We start from the raw sequence: 16,771 nt of genomic DNA on the forward strand, positions 1-16,771 counted from the left end.
ATCTCTCTCTTTGGTGTTTAATATTGGGATATGGGTGTCACTGGCTGGGTCAGCATTAGTCCCCCCTCCCATACTGCCTGAACTGCTGTGCTCTTCCAGCACCACTAATCCAGTATTTGCTTTCCAGCATCTGCAGTTATTGTTTTTACCCCCTCACAGTTGCCCAGGAGGTATATTTTGTGTGTATCTGTCCTTCTCATGGCTCTATCCAAATATTTTTCTGGACCCATAGAAACAGGAACACGCCACCCAGCCCCAACCTGCGTCCCCACTAATAGGATCATGGCTGATCTGACATTTCTCACATCCTGTCCTTTCCCTGTAACCCTTGACTCCCAGACTGATCAGGAATCTCTCTCAGCCTTCAATATCTACAAGGACTCTGCCCCCCCCCCCCCCCCCCAGCTCTCTGTTACAAAGAGTTCCAAAGCCTCTCAACTCTCTGAGAGGAGAAATTCCTCCCCATCTCAGTCTGAAGTTGGGGTCCCTTTATTCTGAGACTGTTCGCTGTGTTCCGAGACCCTCCCGTGAGGGGAAACACCCTGTCCGCATTTTTCCCTTAAGAACCCGATCTATTTCCATGTGATCACTTCTTATCCTTTAAAACTCCAGTGAATAGATCTCCCAACCTGTTTAACCTTTACTCATACAGCAATCCCTCTGTCCCAGTGGATTATCCAAGTGAATCTTCCTGGAAATGCCTCCAATGCAATGATAGAAGATAGTACAGCACAGCAATGGGCTGAATTAAACTAATCCCTTCTCTCTACCTTCGGTCCATATCCCTCCATTCCTTGTATAGTCATGTGCTGATCTCCAAGCCCCATAAGCACCCCTCTCGTGTCTACCTCCACCATCCAGACTCCCACCATGCTCTATGTTTTAAAAAAAACTTGCCCCTCACAAACCCCTTTGAACTTTTCCCCCTCTCACCTTAAATGCATGGCCCCTGGACGTTTTCAACGCTGGGAAAAAGATTCTGGCTGTCAACCCTATCTCTGCAACCTCATAATTTTGTAAACTTCTAGACATAGGTTTGCTCAGTGAGCTGGAAGGTTCAGTTTCAGACATTTTGTCACCATACTAAGTAACACCAGTGAGCCTCTGGTGAAGCACTGTTGTTAGTGACATGCCTTCTATTTATGTGTTTAGGTTTCCTTGGGTTGGTGATGTCATTTCTGGTGGTGATATCACTACCTTGGTGATGTCATTTCTTGTTCTTTTTCGGAGGGTGGTAGATGGAGTCTAAGTCAATGTGTTTGTTGATAAGAGTTCCGGTCGGAATGCTATGCCTCTAGGAATTCTCGCAGGTGTCTCAATTTGGCTTGTCCCAGGATGGATGTGTTGTCCCAGTCAAAGTGGCATCCTTCCTCATCTGGATGGGAGGATACTAGTGATAGTAAACTCCTGTCACGTCTGCCCTCAGCCTCTGCTGCTCCAGAGAAAACAACCTGCGATTTCCTAGTGTCCCCTTATAGCTCATACCCTCTAATCCAGGCAGCATCCTGGTGAACCTCTTCTGCACCCTCTCCAAAGCCCCCATATCCTTCCTGTAATGTGGTGACCAGAACTGAATGTAATACACTGCATGTGGCCTAATCAAAGTCTTATAAAGCTGCAAGATGACATCCTGACTCTTATATACAATACCCTGCTAATAAGCGCAGGTATGCCATATGCCTTCTTTACCACTATCTACTTGTCTACCACTTTCAGGGAGCTATGGACTTGAACCCCAAGATCCTTCTGTACATCAATGCTGTTCAGGGTTCTGCCTTTAACTGGATACTTTTCCTTAACATTTGATCTCCCAGCGTGCAGTACCTCACACTTACCAAGATTAAACTCCATCTGCTATTTCTCCATGCATATCTGCATCTGATCTATGTCCCATTTGTATCCTTTGACAATCTGCTCTGCCATTCCCAACTCCACCGATTTTGGCGTCGACTATCCCTACATACAGGGAACCTAAACTGCTCCCAGTGCTCCCCCCAGCTCCTTGTACAGTTACAGTAAGACTATAATCCAACCATCCTGAAATAAGACTTCTCTATCAGTGTGTGTACCTCTCGCTGTCTCGATCAGCGTGCCTCTCTCTACCCATGGAGTTCTGTGTGTCGCTCTCTGACTGCATTCTGATTTCAGTGGTGGGCTTTGAATGATGAAAGTATAGGAGAACAAATTGTGCAGATGTTGGCACGATTTTACAATTTCCAGCCACTCTGAAAACAGCCCTCCATTGGCTGAGAGGTTGGGAAGAGGTGCTACTAAAATGCAAGATTCTTCATTTGAAATGGGTGGGATCCGCACAGCCTGATTTGGCCATGGGGAGACAGTAGAACTGTGAGTGGTCTACCCTTTCAGTAAAACTGAAAGGGGCACCTCTTGGCTGTGGGTCAGGAGTTAAGTGTAGACCAGACTGGGTAACGATGGCAGATCTTCCTTCCTGCGGGGCAGTGGGGAAAAAAAAAAAAAAAAGAGGGTTTCCGAATGATATCGCAGTACATTCATGAGTTACCCTGTCACATCCTGATTGAAATCAATTCATTAAATAATCATATTTAATATGAAGGCTGCACCAGCAACCTGTGGTGGGGTTTGAACTCCTGCCTCTTGGACAGTCATCTCCCCTCTCCCTCTAAATCTCAACAGGAAGTGAACGTCTAATTCCATCTCTCTTCTACAATTTAAAATTAGACTGACCGAACAGCCAACCAAGGGTAATTAGGAACTGGCAACAGACTGACCTTGCCAGGAAATTCCACATTCCCTGAAGTTGGAAAGAAATGTTTCAGCCAACATTTGGAATGCTGTCCCTCAGCTGTGGGAGCTCAGAGAGGGTGTTCTACGACAAGCTGAGACAGATCGGTGGTGTACAGGGTAACTGGCCATTTCAATACCTTGTACTCAGCCCAATAGCCATGACCATATTGAGTGGTGGGATAGGTTCGAAGGGCTGAATGGTCTAGTCCTGTTCCAAATTGCTCAGCCAGCACAGCAGGGATGGGAGGGAAGACCAGAGACTGACAACTCCAGGGGTCAGTAGCCAGAGAGACCCAGGGTCACCCCTGTCCCCCCAAAACCGGTCAACGCAAGGACCCCAACATGGAGAAAGACAGCAGCAGCTTAAAAATTTATTTATAAACAAACAAAATGTACAGCTACAATCCATTTCTTAATAAAAACATCTCAGCAAAACTCTTAATAAACCCTCCAATCCTGGCACGTGTACAAGAATAGTTTAAAAAAAAACCATGATTAACCTGGAAAATTGTGACAGGTTCCAAGAGCTAACTGTCCCTTGCTGTGGGATGCTTCTCCTCCAGTTCAGTTCCTCTGCCCACACCAAAGAGGGAGATAGAAGGAATGCAGCAGAGAGAGCGAGGGAGGGAACTCCTTCAATAAAAAACACAATCTTTGAGGGAACCAGAGAGGTTTGTATCTCGATCTTTTAAAAAAAAATGATCTGTTTCAGAACTGGAGGGTTAAAAACCCACAGAAGCAAGCTGCTTTAAAAACATTACTCACGCCAATGACCTCCTGGGCCAGAGCGAACCTTCCCAGTTGCTACCCTCCCACCCAACATCCCATAATCTCAAAGGGCCCAGAACACAGATGGACTGAAATATTTGGACACTTAAATTAGAATTACAGAAAAGGGGATTAACTCAAACTACCTTGTATTCAGTTCCACTTTGACAAATAAAACCCACTCCACAAGTTATAACAGCTGATGATAGTCTGCCTTGCCCTATCCCTCCTTAAAATTACAAAGAGAACATGTCTTTTAAACAAAAAACACTAAAATGTCACAAATCTACAGGTTTATCAAGCAATTAAAAAAATAACAGTCCCAAGCAGTAATTTACATGGTGTTATACAAATGCAATTTCTCGCCCCTTCAATAATAGAGTGATGGCTCTCGTTAAGCTCTTCGGGTGAAGTCTTTTCAAGGGGGTACAAACATCTTCGACAGGGTGTGTGAGGGGAGTTCCTTTCTCACCAGGAGCAGATATAAACTTCATACAAACTCCTTGTTGCTGGTGGCGTTAGATCGGGGCTTGGATTTGGGGTAAGATCGGGGGTAACCATTCTTCTTGGGACACGAGCAACTCAGCATCCCACCACCGATCAGAATGAGGGCAGCGCCTGCCCAATTCACAAAGATGGCAGATCCAAACTCATACCTGGAAACAAAAACAGGATCATTACATCTCAATACTGTATTACCCTGGGGTACAGCCCTGGCGGGGACAGGTCTGTCCCCGCATAACCCTGGGGTACAGCCCTGGCGGGGACAGGTCTGTCCCCGCATAACCCTGGGGTACAGCCCTGGCGGGGACAGGTCTGTCCCCGCATAACCCTGGGGTACAGCCCTGGCGGGGACAGGTCTGTCCCCGCATAACCCTGGGGTACAGCCCTGGCGGGGACAGGTCTGTCAGTGGGAGACACTAATAAATTAAACAGGGCGTTTGCTGGAGCTGCCTCAGAAGTAGTGCCACAGGAACCTGACGGACTGGTTTGGCAGCAGATGAACACACTGGGCAGGGCCAATAATGACTGTCACTCAGACTGTATGGAGTCAATCCTACACCAGTCCCCTCCCCCCAGAGTAACAGAAAGGGTAATTACTTGGTGTTGACCGGAGTCAATGGGTTGTAGAAGTCTCGAACTATCTGGTTTCCATACCAAGAGGCACCAATGAGAGCGCAGAGTCCTGGTGAGGGGAGAGAGAGAGACACTGTTAGTGAGCAGGCAGAACATTAACAGGGAGCAGAGAGCTCCCACACCCACAACTACAACTACACAGCCAACCACAACAGGACACCATTTACAATAATGGGTTCCTTTGAAAATCATTTGTAAAGAAGATAAAATGACAAATCTATCGAGCCATTGTGGGGATCCGCAAACATTCTGCTTTCCTTCTGAGGTGTTTTAACCTAATATTTTTAGTTTTGGGTTATTGTGCAGAATACATGCTTCAATGAGAATTATGAATTGGTGACAGAATAACTCCACCTGTTGAAGCTTTCATGTTTACTGAATAATGTTTTTATGATGCCTTTTTGGATTCATTGTACAAAATTGATCAAGATGCCTTTGCACATTTGCAGACAAAGAAATGGGTTCTGAATGTAATCTGCTTTCTGTTATCTTCACTTGTATCATTTTGAAATAAATGTTCTACAAAATACAAAAAAAATTGGGTTCCTTATAAGCACTACCACAGTTAGGTGGTAGTGTGGGGGTTAATTTTAAAAAAGAAAAATAAATGGGTTCCTTCACACAAATAAAACTCCTCCAATTAGAGTGACATTGACCCCCCTCCCCGCCCCACTGTGGGACAGGTTCCTGGGGAGGGGGGTTACATAAAAGACAGAGACAAAGAGGACAAGGTTCAGGGAGGGGGTTCCAGAGATCAGGGTCCAGGCAACTGAAGGCACTGTCCCCAATGGGGGAGCAATGGGGAAAATTGGGGGATGGTAAAGGGGCTGGGGGGGTTACAGAGATAAGGAGGGGGTGTAAGGGGTGACAGAGGAGACATGAAACATACAAAACCCTGCCAGATTAACAGGGTAGGCACAGAAACAATAAATGACCCCTAGATCTCTGGGTGAGCCAGGGGTATACCTCAGACCAGGACAGAGGGGCCAGCCACTTCAGACCAAGACAGTGAGGGTCACTCCGAAGGACTGAGTGTATCCTTGGAATTCTTCCCCACATCCCTCCCCTCCCCACTCCACGGAGGGCTGTGGAAGCTCAGTCAGAGATTACGTAGACACTAGACAGGGATCAATGGATCCCAAATATTGAACAAACAATGGTAAGTGGGGGGACAGTGCTGGGAAACAGCACTGTGGGGGTAAACACTCATCCCCGGGCCACGGGAGAGCAGGTCAGAGGGGCCGAACTGCCTATTCCCCTGCCCATATCCCCCTGCACATTCCAGTGTAGAAAGGCAGCCTCAGAGAGACATGGACACTGGGGATGGGAGTTATACCCACAGGCTCACGGACACCGGGGACGGGAGTTATACCCACAGGCTTACCTGCCAGGATAAACGTGATGCCGCCACCCATTGCGATCCGAGACTTTTTGACCTTGTCATCTCCACCGCACTTGGTGCACTTCATACCCACCGAGCTGATGCCCACAGCAAGGACACCAACAACAATACCCACCACCATCAGGGCACGGGTGGCCTGCAGTGAGGCTGGGAGAGAGAGAAGGAGGGTGTTAGATCAGAGTCAACAGGAAACTCCCAACGACAGACAGCAGCAAGAGGCCATTCTGTCCCTTAGAGTTCTGCCGTGCTGTCAGAACTGCTTGGCATTTCAACTCCTATCTGTCTCCCTCCTTTCAAGGGACTTTAAATGAGACTCAGTCTCCATTGTCCCCATCCAATCACGTCATCATCATCATAAGGCCCTTCAGATCAGATCGATCCCTCCCAGATCCCAGATTTCCACACAAGTGAGTACAGAGGCAAGCCTGTCCACAATACAGATGCCACCAGGACAGGTCAGACTTAAATGGGCTAAATGGCCTCCCTTAGTCCTGTACTGGTGTCGGGTGGGCTCCCTCAAAAGTGTTTTTTTTAAAAAAAGAAATGGAATTTAATCAAAAATCACTTTGATGTCAAAATGATCACCATTTTGTGCCCTTGGGGGCAGCCCAGCACAGGCCAGGGGGCTGAATGGCCTCAAAGCAATGGATAGAGGGCATCAGGCAGGAGTGAGCTAGGAACCCCTCTGGGAGAGGGGGCTGGGTCTGAGTGCACAGAGCGATCCCACAGCTGTTTCCTCCAGTGGGGGAAGAAATAAAAACCCACACAAGAGGACAGGGCAGGGTATATGTAAAGGTAGACATGCTCCCCATAGCTGTGGGGAGAGGGGGGGGGGGGGAAACCTGAAACACACACAAGACCAGTCTCACCCACAACTTGGCACAGGTAATCAGTCATTGTAAAGTAACTGCTTCTCTGAACAAGGTGTGGTAAGGACTGGTTTAAACCAGAAAGTTCTCTTCCTCACAGGTCACACAGCCACAGCCTCCCCCTCCCCCCACCCCTCCCCTCCGCAATCAGCATTTTCCAGAAAACCACCTCCAAAACCACAGGCAAATCCAGGGAGGAGGAAGGTGCACTTTTGAGACAAGCAGAAACTCAATAATCAAACCACTTCCCCATAGTCTCCCCCTCCCTCCCTCCCTCCCCCAGCCAGCACCTCACTTCTCCTCCTCCTCCTCCTCTCTCCCCCCCACCCCCCCCCCCAACACCCAGTCAGCACCTCACTCCAACACTGCCCAGTCCCTCCAGACCTCCCTCGCTGGTCTCACTCAGATTAGCAGGTCACTCCTTCCATTAGAAAGGCAACGAGTTGCTCGGAGATGCCCTCCCAGTCCAGAACCCCCAGGGCCTGACATGCCCTGGAATCGCTGAGTGTGGGGTATCACATTCGCTGGGGCTGGGGGAGCATGTAAATGGAGATTCCTAGACAGCTGTTTTGCCCTTGGGAGGGTCTGGACTCAGCTGTTAAACCCCAGAGAAAACTCAATTCCCTGAATCCTGGAGAAGGGTTGACACATGGATTTTAGGAATCGTTGGCAGACTATGGTGCTGGGAATTCACTTGAAACCACATCCCAGTAAATAGAGGGGGGAGTGGTCTCCCCAGATTCCTGTCCTTATAACAAACAGCCAGAGCTGCTCTGCCCCAGATCGGACCCCAGTTGGTCTTACTAGCCCACCCTCTGCAAGTCACCTGAGTTCCCAGTAACATCCTGCAGGGATGGAAAGCTCAGCCCCTGATCTGGCTCCACAAGTGACTCCAGGCCCAGAGCCTGGCCAGCTCCTCCATTGAACACCAGCCCATCTCCAAATGGCCAATCAATGTAGGGTTTCCCATGGCCCCCCAACCCCTACTCAGAACAAAAATGTGTTTCAAAAAGAAACAAATAAACCCAAGAGTGTGATTGTGCAACCACTTTATGTGGAAGCTAATCAGGTCACACTGGCAGCCATCTTGGAGAGATAATGTCCTGACAGGAAACTGGAAGGAAAAGATCCCAAACTGGCTAACTTTACCACGCTCCCACACAGGGAATGGGACTCCCTTTTCACCAGGAAATGATTAGATTCCCTGCAGTGTTGATACAGGCCATTTGGCCCAACAAGTCTATATTGACCCTCTGAAGAGTAACCCACCCAGACCCATCTCCCTCTGACTAGTGCACTAACCCTGTAGGTAATTGAGCATGGCCAATTCACCTGACCTGCACATCTTTGGACTGTGGGAGGAAACCAGAGCAGACCCACACAGACACTGGGAGAACACGCAAACTCCACTCAGTCACCCAAGGCAGGAATCGAACCAGAGTCCCCAGTGCCAAGAGGCAGCAGCGCTGACCACTGAGCAGCCTATGGGAGATCCACAAAACCGTTGCTTGGGTCCTTGGGACTTGTATTGATTCAAGGCAGGGGGTGTTAGGGGCAGATTGAAGCCATTCGGCCAGTCCACGTCAATGCCTGCTGTCAACCAGCCAGAGAAGGGAAAGCATTACACCATCCACGAGGGTTCAAAGCTCCAGGTGGGCAATGCAGTGCCAATGGTAATGAGGGGCATTAAGTGGCCAACCAACAACCAGGGGAGGTGAGAAAGCTCAGAGACGCCAGGCATCTCCAAATCTCTGCCCAGGCAGTGCCAAAACCTAGAAACAGCCAACCAGCTTGGCCAAGGCTTTAACCCATTCCCCAGACCCAAGCAGAGGGCCCCTCTCACCCCAGTGGGAGGGTGGGAAGGGGGGTACAGAGGCCAGCTCCAGCCTGGTTCTCACCCATCCCTGAACCCCTCCCTCACCCCAGGCTCTCACTACTCTTTGGAAACCAGTCAGGAAAATCGGGATCCACCCAGTCACAATAGGTGGGGCTAGGAAATCTCCTGGTTCTGAGAGAGGAAATATTTTAAACTTCTGCGGGATGTCTTTCTCCCCCACCTCCACAGGGAGAGGGGAAATTTGCCATCATTTCCTGCTCTGTGAAATCTTCTCTGCTCCAAATGCCAACTGCCCCAAGAGACAATGCTGCTACACTTCAGGGGTATTAGAAATCACTGATGCCCCAGCATCACCCTGACATGCCAGCCCCCCACCACAGTGAGGTGCTGGACCTCAAATCCCACTCCAGCCTACTCTTACACTCTCCAATCTCTAGCTGTTTATATAACCTCTCCAAATCAAACAGCATTGTTTTATGGTCCCCTTTTATTGTCAGACTAATCTGATCTCCCAACATTGAGGGTTATCAATATTGTGTTTAAAATTCCCTCAGCCTGATAAGATAAAAAGCCAGATTCAAAATGGCTCCCAGCAAAAACAAAACAGAACCCAAGAGTTTGAACTTCCCCTACACCTCACTCAGGCATCAGTTACAAGATTTAGTGACCCTGCTCCCCCCAGAACCAGGGGCTAGATTAAGGGACCCAGACTGTCAAAAATCAAACCAAGGACCACCTTCCCTCTCTCTCCCAGGTGCAGGAGAATACAAACAAAGACCAGTAAACCCACCATTTCAGAAAGTATTTGTGCCAATCCTCAAACAGGTGGACAGAAAGGGAGAGCGTGAGCACAAAGAGAGAGATTAATAGAGGGCAAAGTGGAGGTCATGTACAAAAATAAGCAATGAAAAATAATTAAAAATCCCCATAAAAATAAGATTTAAGCCAACAAACAATTTCAAGAGAAATTAAAAACAGAAGTCTCCAACAAGGCACCGATTCAATACTTTGAGAGAGTCTCAGTTCAATCCCCACAAGTTCTCTCTCCCACACACAAAGAGAGGAGAAAAGGAGAGACTGACACAGAAGAAGTGAGGCACATACAGATATAAACACACACACAAAAACAGATCAGCAAACAAAAGAAAGCAGCTGGGGGATGGGGGGAAAGAAAAGAGAGAGAGCCCACACACAGAAATACACACAGGAGGAAGGGAGACACACACACACAAATATAAACTCAGACATAGAAAGATAAACAGAGACACAGACAGAAAGAGAGACAGACAGACAAAGAGAGGATGTGAAAAACAGAGACACACAGGGAAATAGGGAATATGAAAGAGAGAAAGCAAGAGGGAGACACACTCACTCAGAGACAGAGAGCCAGTCTTAGAGTAAATTACATTCCTCCCTCCTAGACTCACCTCCCAGAGCCAGAATAGAGTCATACACCTTGCACTGGATCTGTCCTGTGCTCTGGTACACACAGTTCATCCACAGTCCCATGTACACAGCCTGAGCTGTGATAATGTTGTCCCCGGCATAACTAGACATCTTCCATTGGGGCATAATGGTGCTCGCTACTAGGGCTATCCATCCTAACAGCGCCAGAGTAAAGCCGAGAATTTGGAGTCCGGAGTTAGCCATGAGCAAGGGGGGGGAAAGAGACAGCGAGAATCAAACACAAAGAGAACTCTTCCTCAATTCAAACTCCCAGCGACCACACAGCGCACCGTCACTCCTGTAGCTCTTCAACACCTTCTACCTGCCCCACCTTCTCTACCTGTATATAAAAACCAGAGGGGAGGGCTTCGGGAACGCGCCCCGCCCCCCTCGGGGACGCGCACCAGGTTTCGATTAGGAAATCAGAGAGTTTCGTGAGGAACAGAGAAAGAGAACTTCAAACATCATTAAACCAAAACCCCTTTCTCACCTCCACCGTCTCTGAACACAAACAGACATCCTGTTCTATCTCCCAACTCCCGTCAAAACAAACCTCTCAGAGTTTGCCATAAATAAATCACTGACAGGGTTGTTCACACGTTCGTTATTAATTTCTTAAGGGACACACAAATTACCTGCCAGTAGTTCAAATTTAAAAACCCCAACTGTTTGCCTGGGCTGTGGGAGGTTGAGGGGTGACCCTTTATAAAACCATGAGGGGTAGAGAGAAGGAGAATAGCAAGGGCTTATCTCTAGGGATGGGGGATTTTTTTTCAAGACTTGGGGGGTGGTGAGAGGAGATAGGTTTAAAAAAAGACATGAGGGGCAAATGAGTACTTCGTGTGTGGAATGAGCTTCCTGAGGAAGTGATGGATGTGGGGACAGTTACAACATTTAAAGGGCATTTGGATAAGTCCATGGCTGGGAAAGGTTTGGAGGGGTATGAGCCTGGAGCAGGCAGGTGGGACTAGTTTGGTTTGGGGTTAGGGTCAGCACGGACTGGTTGGGCCGAAGGGTCTGCTTCTGTGCAGGCTGACTCTCTGCCTCTATTCACATCCCTGTCCAAATGTATTTTAAACATTGCAACCGAACCTGCATCCACCACTTCCTCTGGCAGCTCGTTCCACACACAAACCAGTCTCTGTGTGAAAAGTTAAGGTCTCTTTTTATATCTTTCTTAAACCTATGCCCTCTAGTTCTGGACTCCCCAGGGAAAACACCTTGTTTATTTATCCTATCCATGCCCCTCATGATTTTATAAACTGCTCTAAGATCACCCCTCAGCCTCCGACGCTCCAGGGAAAACAGCCCCAGCCTGTTCGGCCTCTCCCTATAAATGAACTCTCCATTCCCAGCAACATCCTGGTAAGTCTCTTCTGAACCCCCCTCCAGTTTAATAATGCCCTTCCTATAACAGGGTGACCTGAACTGGACACAATATTCCAGAAGAGGCCTCACCAATGTCCTGTACAACCTGAACGTGACATCCCAACTCCGACATTCAAAGCACTTTTAGGCTCTTAAGCTGATTAGGTCATTAGGGGCTGGAGGGGGTTACAGAGATAGGGAGGGGGTGTAGGGGCTGGAGGGGGTTACAGAGATAGGGAGGGGTGTAGGGGCTGGAGGGGGTTACAGAGATAGGGAGGGGTGTAGGGGCTGGAGGGGGTTACAGAGATAGGGAGGGGTGTAGGGGCTGGAGGGGGGTACAGAGATAAGGAGGGGGTGTAGGGGCTGGAGGGGGGTACAGAGATAGGGAGGGGGTGTAGGGGCTGGAGGGGGGTACAGAGATAAGGAGGGGGTGTAGGGGCTGGAGGGGGTTACAGAGAGAGGGAGGGGGTGTAGGGGCTGGAGGGGGTTACAGAGATAGGGAGGGAGTCTAGGGGCTGGAGGGGGTTACAGAGATAGGGAGGGGGTGTAGGGGCTGGAGGGGGTTACAGAGATAGGGAGGGGGTGTAGGGGCTGGAGGGGGTTACAGAGATAAGGAGGGGGGTGTAGGGGCTGGAGGGGGTTACAGGAATAGGGAGGGGGTGTAGGGGTGACAGAGATAGGGAGGGGTGTAGGGGGTTACAGAGATAGGGAGGGAGTGTAGGGGCTGGAGGTGGTTACAGAGATAGGGAGGGGTGTAGGGAGTTACAGAGATAGGGAAGGGGTGTAGGGGGTTACAGAGATAGGGAGGAGTGTAGGGGGTTACAGAGATAGGGAGGAGTGTAGGGGCTGGAGGGGGTTACAGAGATAGGGAAGGGGTGTAGGGGCTGGAGAGGGTTACAGAGATTGGGAGGGGGTTGGCACGGGGTCTCTGTGAGAGTTGTGCTGTGGATAGTAGAGGGCCAGATGACCTCGAGGTTGAGGAGGGTAAAATCTGGAGGTGATTCTGGGAGTGTGTCCGAATGTTTGAGTGTGGAGTTACTGAGTCAAGAGTGTGGCGCTGGAAAAGGCAGTATCTGAGGAGCAGAAGAGTTTTGAGGGAGACTCATGTCATCTTCCGACCTCTCGGAGCAGAGGGGCTGGGCTGCACCAGCTATTGTACCCACAGCTTGAGGGAGCAGCCCATTCTGATGGGTGGGGAGGAGGGGTGGGACAGCATTCTGTAACAGACCCAGAGAAATGGGACAATTCTCACTCTGATGTGGCAGTTCCCATTGAGCTGTTAAACATTAACAGGGATCTGTTGATTGTTAACTCCCAGCTCCTGATCCTTGTATAAACAGCGAGTGAGGGCTGGGTTTAATCTCATCTACAGGAGATGAAGAACCTTTCTCCTGCTCTGGGGTAGGTTACCCCCCAGCCTCAGCAGCCCCTCACTCACTCACTGACTCTGCTGAAGGGGGCTAGGCAGTTCCACTGCTGTACCTGGTGGAAAAAATGGTTTGTGAAAGGGAAATTAACCCCCATGTCATCTCCTCTTCCCTTTTATTATCCTCTGGAAATTGTGTGCATCCCCGTGGTCAGACTGGAGTCTAGTGTTGTCTCGGATCCACAAACCAGCCTGTATCTCTGATGGACAAACGCAAACTCTCTGTACATCTCCAATCCCTCCAGGCAAAGTTTCAATCCCACCAGGGATACTCTCTCTCTCTCTCTCTCTCTCTCATTTGTCTGTTTCACCTCATCGCTATTTCTCACCTCTGGCCCTGTCTATCACTCCCTCTCACCGTCTGTCCTTATTCCTCTCTATCTCTCTCTCTTGTTCTCTGTCACCCCTCAGTCTGTCTGTCTCTCCTCTTCTTATACTGTCCCTCTATCTCTGGCTCGCTCTCTCTCTCAATCTCTCTCTCTCTGCCTCTCATCTCTCTCTCTCTGTTTATCCTTTTCTGTTCCTCTTTAGTATGCATTTCTCTCTCTCTCTCTCCGTCTCTCTCAGTTTCTCTACCTCTCTTGTTCTGTTTGCTTTTAAATTTAAAAGATTTTTAGTCATTTGCAGGACAAGGGCATCACTGGCTGGGCTCAGCATTTCCTGCCCGTCCCTAGTTGCCCCTTGAGTAAGTGGGCGTGAACTGGCTTCTTGACCCGCTGCAGTCCATGTGCTGTAGAGTCATAGAGTCATAGAGATGTACAGCACGGAAACAGACCCTTCGGTCCAACCCATCCATGCTGACCAGATATCCCAACCCAATCTAGTCCCACCTGCCAGCACCCGGCCCATATCCCTCCAAACCCTTCCTATTCATATATCCATCCAAATGCCTCTTAAATGTTGTAATTGTACCAGCCTCCACCCCTTCCTCTGGCAGCTCATTCCATACACGTACCACCCTCTGTGTGAAAACGTTGCCCCTTAGGTCTCTTTTATATCTTACCCCTCTCACCCTAAACCTATGCCCTCTAGTTCTGGACTTCCTGACTTCAGGGAAAAGTCTTTGTCTATTTATCCTATCCATGCACCTCATAATTTTGTAAACCTCTATAAGGTCACCCCCCAGCCTCCGACGCTCCAGGGAAAACAGCCCCAGCCTGTTCAGCCTCTCCCTGTAGCTCAGATCCTCCAACCCTGGCAACATCCTTGTAAATCTTTTCTGACCCCTTTCAAGTTTCGGCCTAGGAGGATAGGAAGGAGACCAGAATTATAGATTAGATTACTTAGTGTGGAAACAGGCCCTTCGGCCCAACAAGTCCACACCAACCTGCCAAAGCACAACCCACCCATACCCCTTTACCTAACACTACGGGCAATTTAGCATGGCCAATTCACCTGACCTGCACATCTTTGGATTGTGGGAGGAAACCGGAGCAAACCCACGCAGACACGGGGAGAATGTGCAAACTCCACACAGTCAGTCGCCTGAGGCGGGAATTGAACCCAGGTCTCTGGCGCTGTGAGGCAGCAGTGCTAACCACTGTGCCACCGTGCCACACACAATATTCCAACAGTGGCCTAACCAATGTTCTGTACAGTCGCAACATGACCTCCCAACTCCTGTACCCAATACTCTGACCAATAAAGGAAAGCATAACAAATGCTTTCTTCACTATCCTATCTACCTGTGACTGTACTTTCAAGGAGCTACGAACCTGCACTCCAAGGTCACTTTGTTCAGCAACACTCCCTAGGACCTTACCATTAAGTGTATAAGTCCTGCTAAGATTTGCTTTCCAAAAATGCAGCACCTTGCATTTAACTGAATTAAACTCCATTTGCCACTTCTCAGCCCATTGGCCCATCTGGTCCAGATCCTGTTGTAATCTGAGGTAACCCTCTTCGCTGTCCACTACACCTCCAATTTTGGTGTCATCTGCAAACTTACTAACTGTACCTCTTATACTTGCATCCAAATCATTTATATATAGGGTAGACCCACAATGTTCTTTAGGGAGGGAATTCCAGGATTCTGACCCAACGACACTGAAGGAATGGCGATATATTTCCAAGTCAGGATGCTGAGGGACTCAGAGGGGAACTTGCAGGGGGTAGTGTTCCCATGTACCTGCTGCCCCTTGTCCTTCTAGATGGAAGTGGCGGTGGGTTTGGAAGGTGCTGCCTGAGGATCTTTGGTGAGTTTCTGCAGTGCATCTTGTAGATGGTACACACTGCTGCTACTGAGCGTTGGTGGGTAAGGGAGGGAGGGGGTGTTTGTGGGTGTGGGGCCAATCAAGTGGGGGCTGCTTTGTCCCTGGATGGCGTCGAGCTTCTTGAGTGTTGTTGGGGCTGACCCCATCCAGGGGCAAGTGGGGAGTATTCCCTCACCCTCCTGACTTGTGCCTTGTCGATGGTGGGACAGGCTTTGGGAAGACAGGAGGGGAGTTACTCGCTGCAGGATTCCCAGCCTCTGATCTGCTCTTGTAGTCACTGTGTTTATGTGGCGAGACAGGTTCAGTTTCTAGGCAACCCTAGTAACACTGAAGATAATGATATTGGGGGATTCAGTGATGGTAATGAAATTTAATATCAAGGAGCAATGGTTGGATTTTCTCTTGTTGGCAATAGTCATTGTCTGGCATTAACATTACCTATCACTTGTCAGCCCAAGCCTGGATGCTATCCAGATCTTGCTATATTTGAACATTCGGACTGCTTCAGTATCTGTGGAGTCATGAATGGTGCTGGATATTTTGCAATCATCAGTGAACATCCCCAGTTCGGACCTTCTGATGGAGGGAAGGTCATTGATAAAGCAGTTGAAGAGGGTTGGGCCAAGGACACTCCCCTGAGGGACTCCTGCAGAGATGTCCTGCAGCTGAGATGACTGACCCTCCAACAACCACAACCATCTTCCTATGTCCCGGGTATGACTCCAACCAGCAGAAAATTTGCCCCCTGATACCCACCGATTCCAGTTTTGCCAGGGCTCCTTGATGCCACACTCGGCCGAATGCAGCCTCGATGTCAAAGGGCTGACCCTCTCCCCCCCCCCCCCCCCCCCCCCCATCTCCCCCCCCCCCACCCATCTCTGGAATGCAGCTCTTTTGTCCATGTTTGAACCGAGGCTGGAATAAGGTCAGGAGCTGAGTGACCCTGGGGGAATCCAAACTGGGCGTCACTGAGCAGATTATTGCTGAGTGGGTGCTGCTTGATAACACTTTGGATGAGTCAAGATTAGAGCGGTGCTGGAAAAGCACAGCAGGTCAGGCAGCATCCGAGGAGCAGGAAAATCGACGTTTCGGGCAAAAGCCCCTCATCAGGAATGAGAATCTTTGGTGACGAGGATATATTGAAGAAGTTCCAAGTCACAGGTAGACAGGAAGTTGAAAAGGTGTTTAGCACACTTGCCTTTGGGTATAGGATTTGGGACATCATGTTCAGGTTATACAGGATGTTAGTGAGGCCTCTTCTGGAGTACTGTCTCCAGTTCTGGTCACCCTGTTATAGGAAGTTTACCAGTTAAATTGGAGAGGGGTCAGAAGAGATTTACCAGGATGTTGCCGGGTATGGGGGGGTTTGAGGCTGGAGTGGGGGAGGCTGAGGGGTGACCTCCTAGAGGTTTACAAAATCATGAGGGGCATGGAGAGGGTGAATGGCAGGTCTCTTTTCCCTACAGTACAGGATTTCAATACTAGGGAGGGGGGGGGGGGGTATTTTTAAGGTGAGAGGTGAAAGGTTTAAAATAAATA

The 16,771-nt window shown here is 49.2% G+C and overlaps 1 protein-coding gene across 1 annotated transcript; it reads right to left on the reverse strand.

Moving 5' to 3' along the window:
* Nucleotides 1-3,123: 3,123 nt before the first annotated feature.
* LOC140492629 (claudin-7-like) lies at nucleotides 3,124-10,556 on the reverse strand. The gene is made up of 4 exons (XM_072591659.1): nucleotides 10,207-10,556; nucleotides 6,056-6,220; nucleotides 4,636-4,720; nucleotides 3,124-4,190 (listed from the first exon to the last, which is right to left on the reverse strand). The coding sequence occupies exons 1-4, from the start codon at nucleotides 10,427-10,429 to the stop codon at nucleotides 4,025-4,027; spliced, it is 639 nt and encodes a 212-aa protein (XP_072447760.1). The 5' UTR covers nucleotides 10,430-10,556; the 3' UTR covers nucleotides 3,124-4,024.
* Between the last annotated feature and the right edge of the window lie 6,215 nt (nucleotides 10,557-16,771).

Source organism: Chiloscyllium punctatum, chromosome 21 (assembly GCF_047496795.1).
Source record: "Chiloscyllium punctatum isolate Juve2018m chromosome 21, sChiPun1.3, whole genome shotgun sequence".
NCBI classification, from domain to species: Eukaryota; Metazoa; Chordata; class Chondrichthyes; order Orectolobiformes; family Hemiscylliidae; genus Chiloscyllium; species Chiloscyllium punctatum.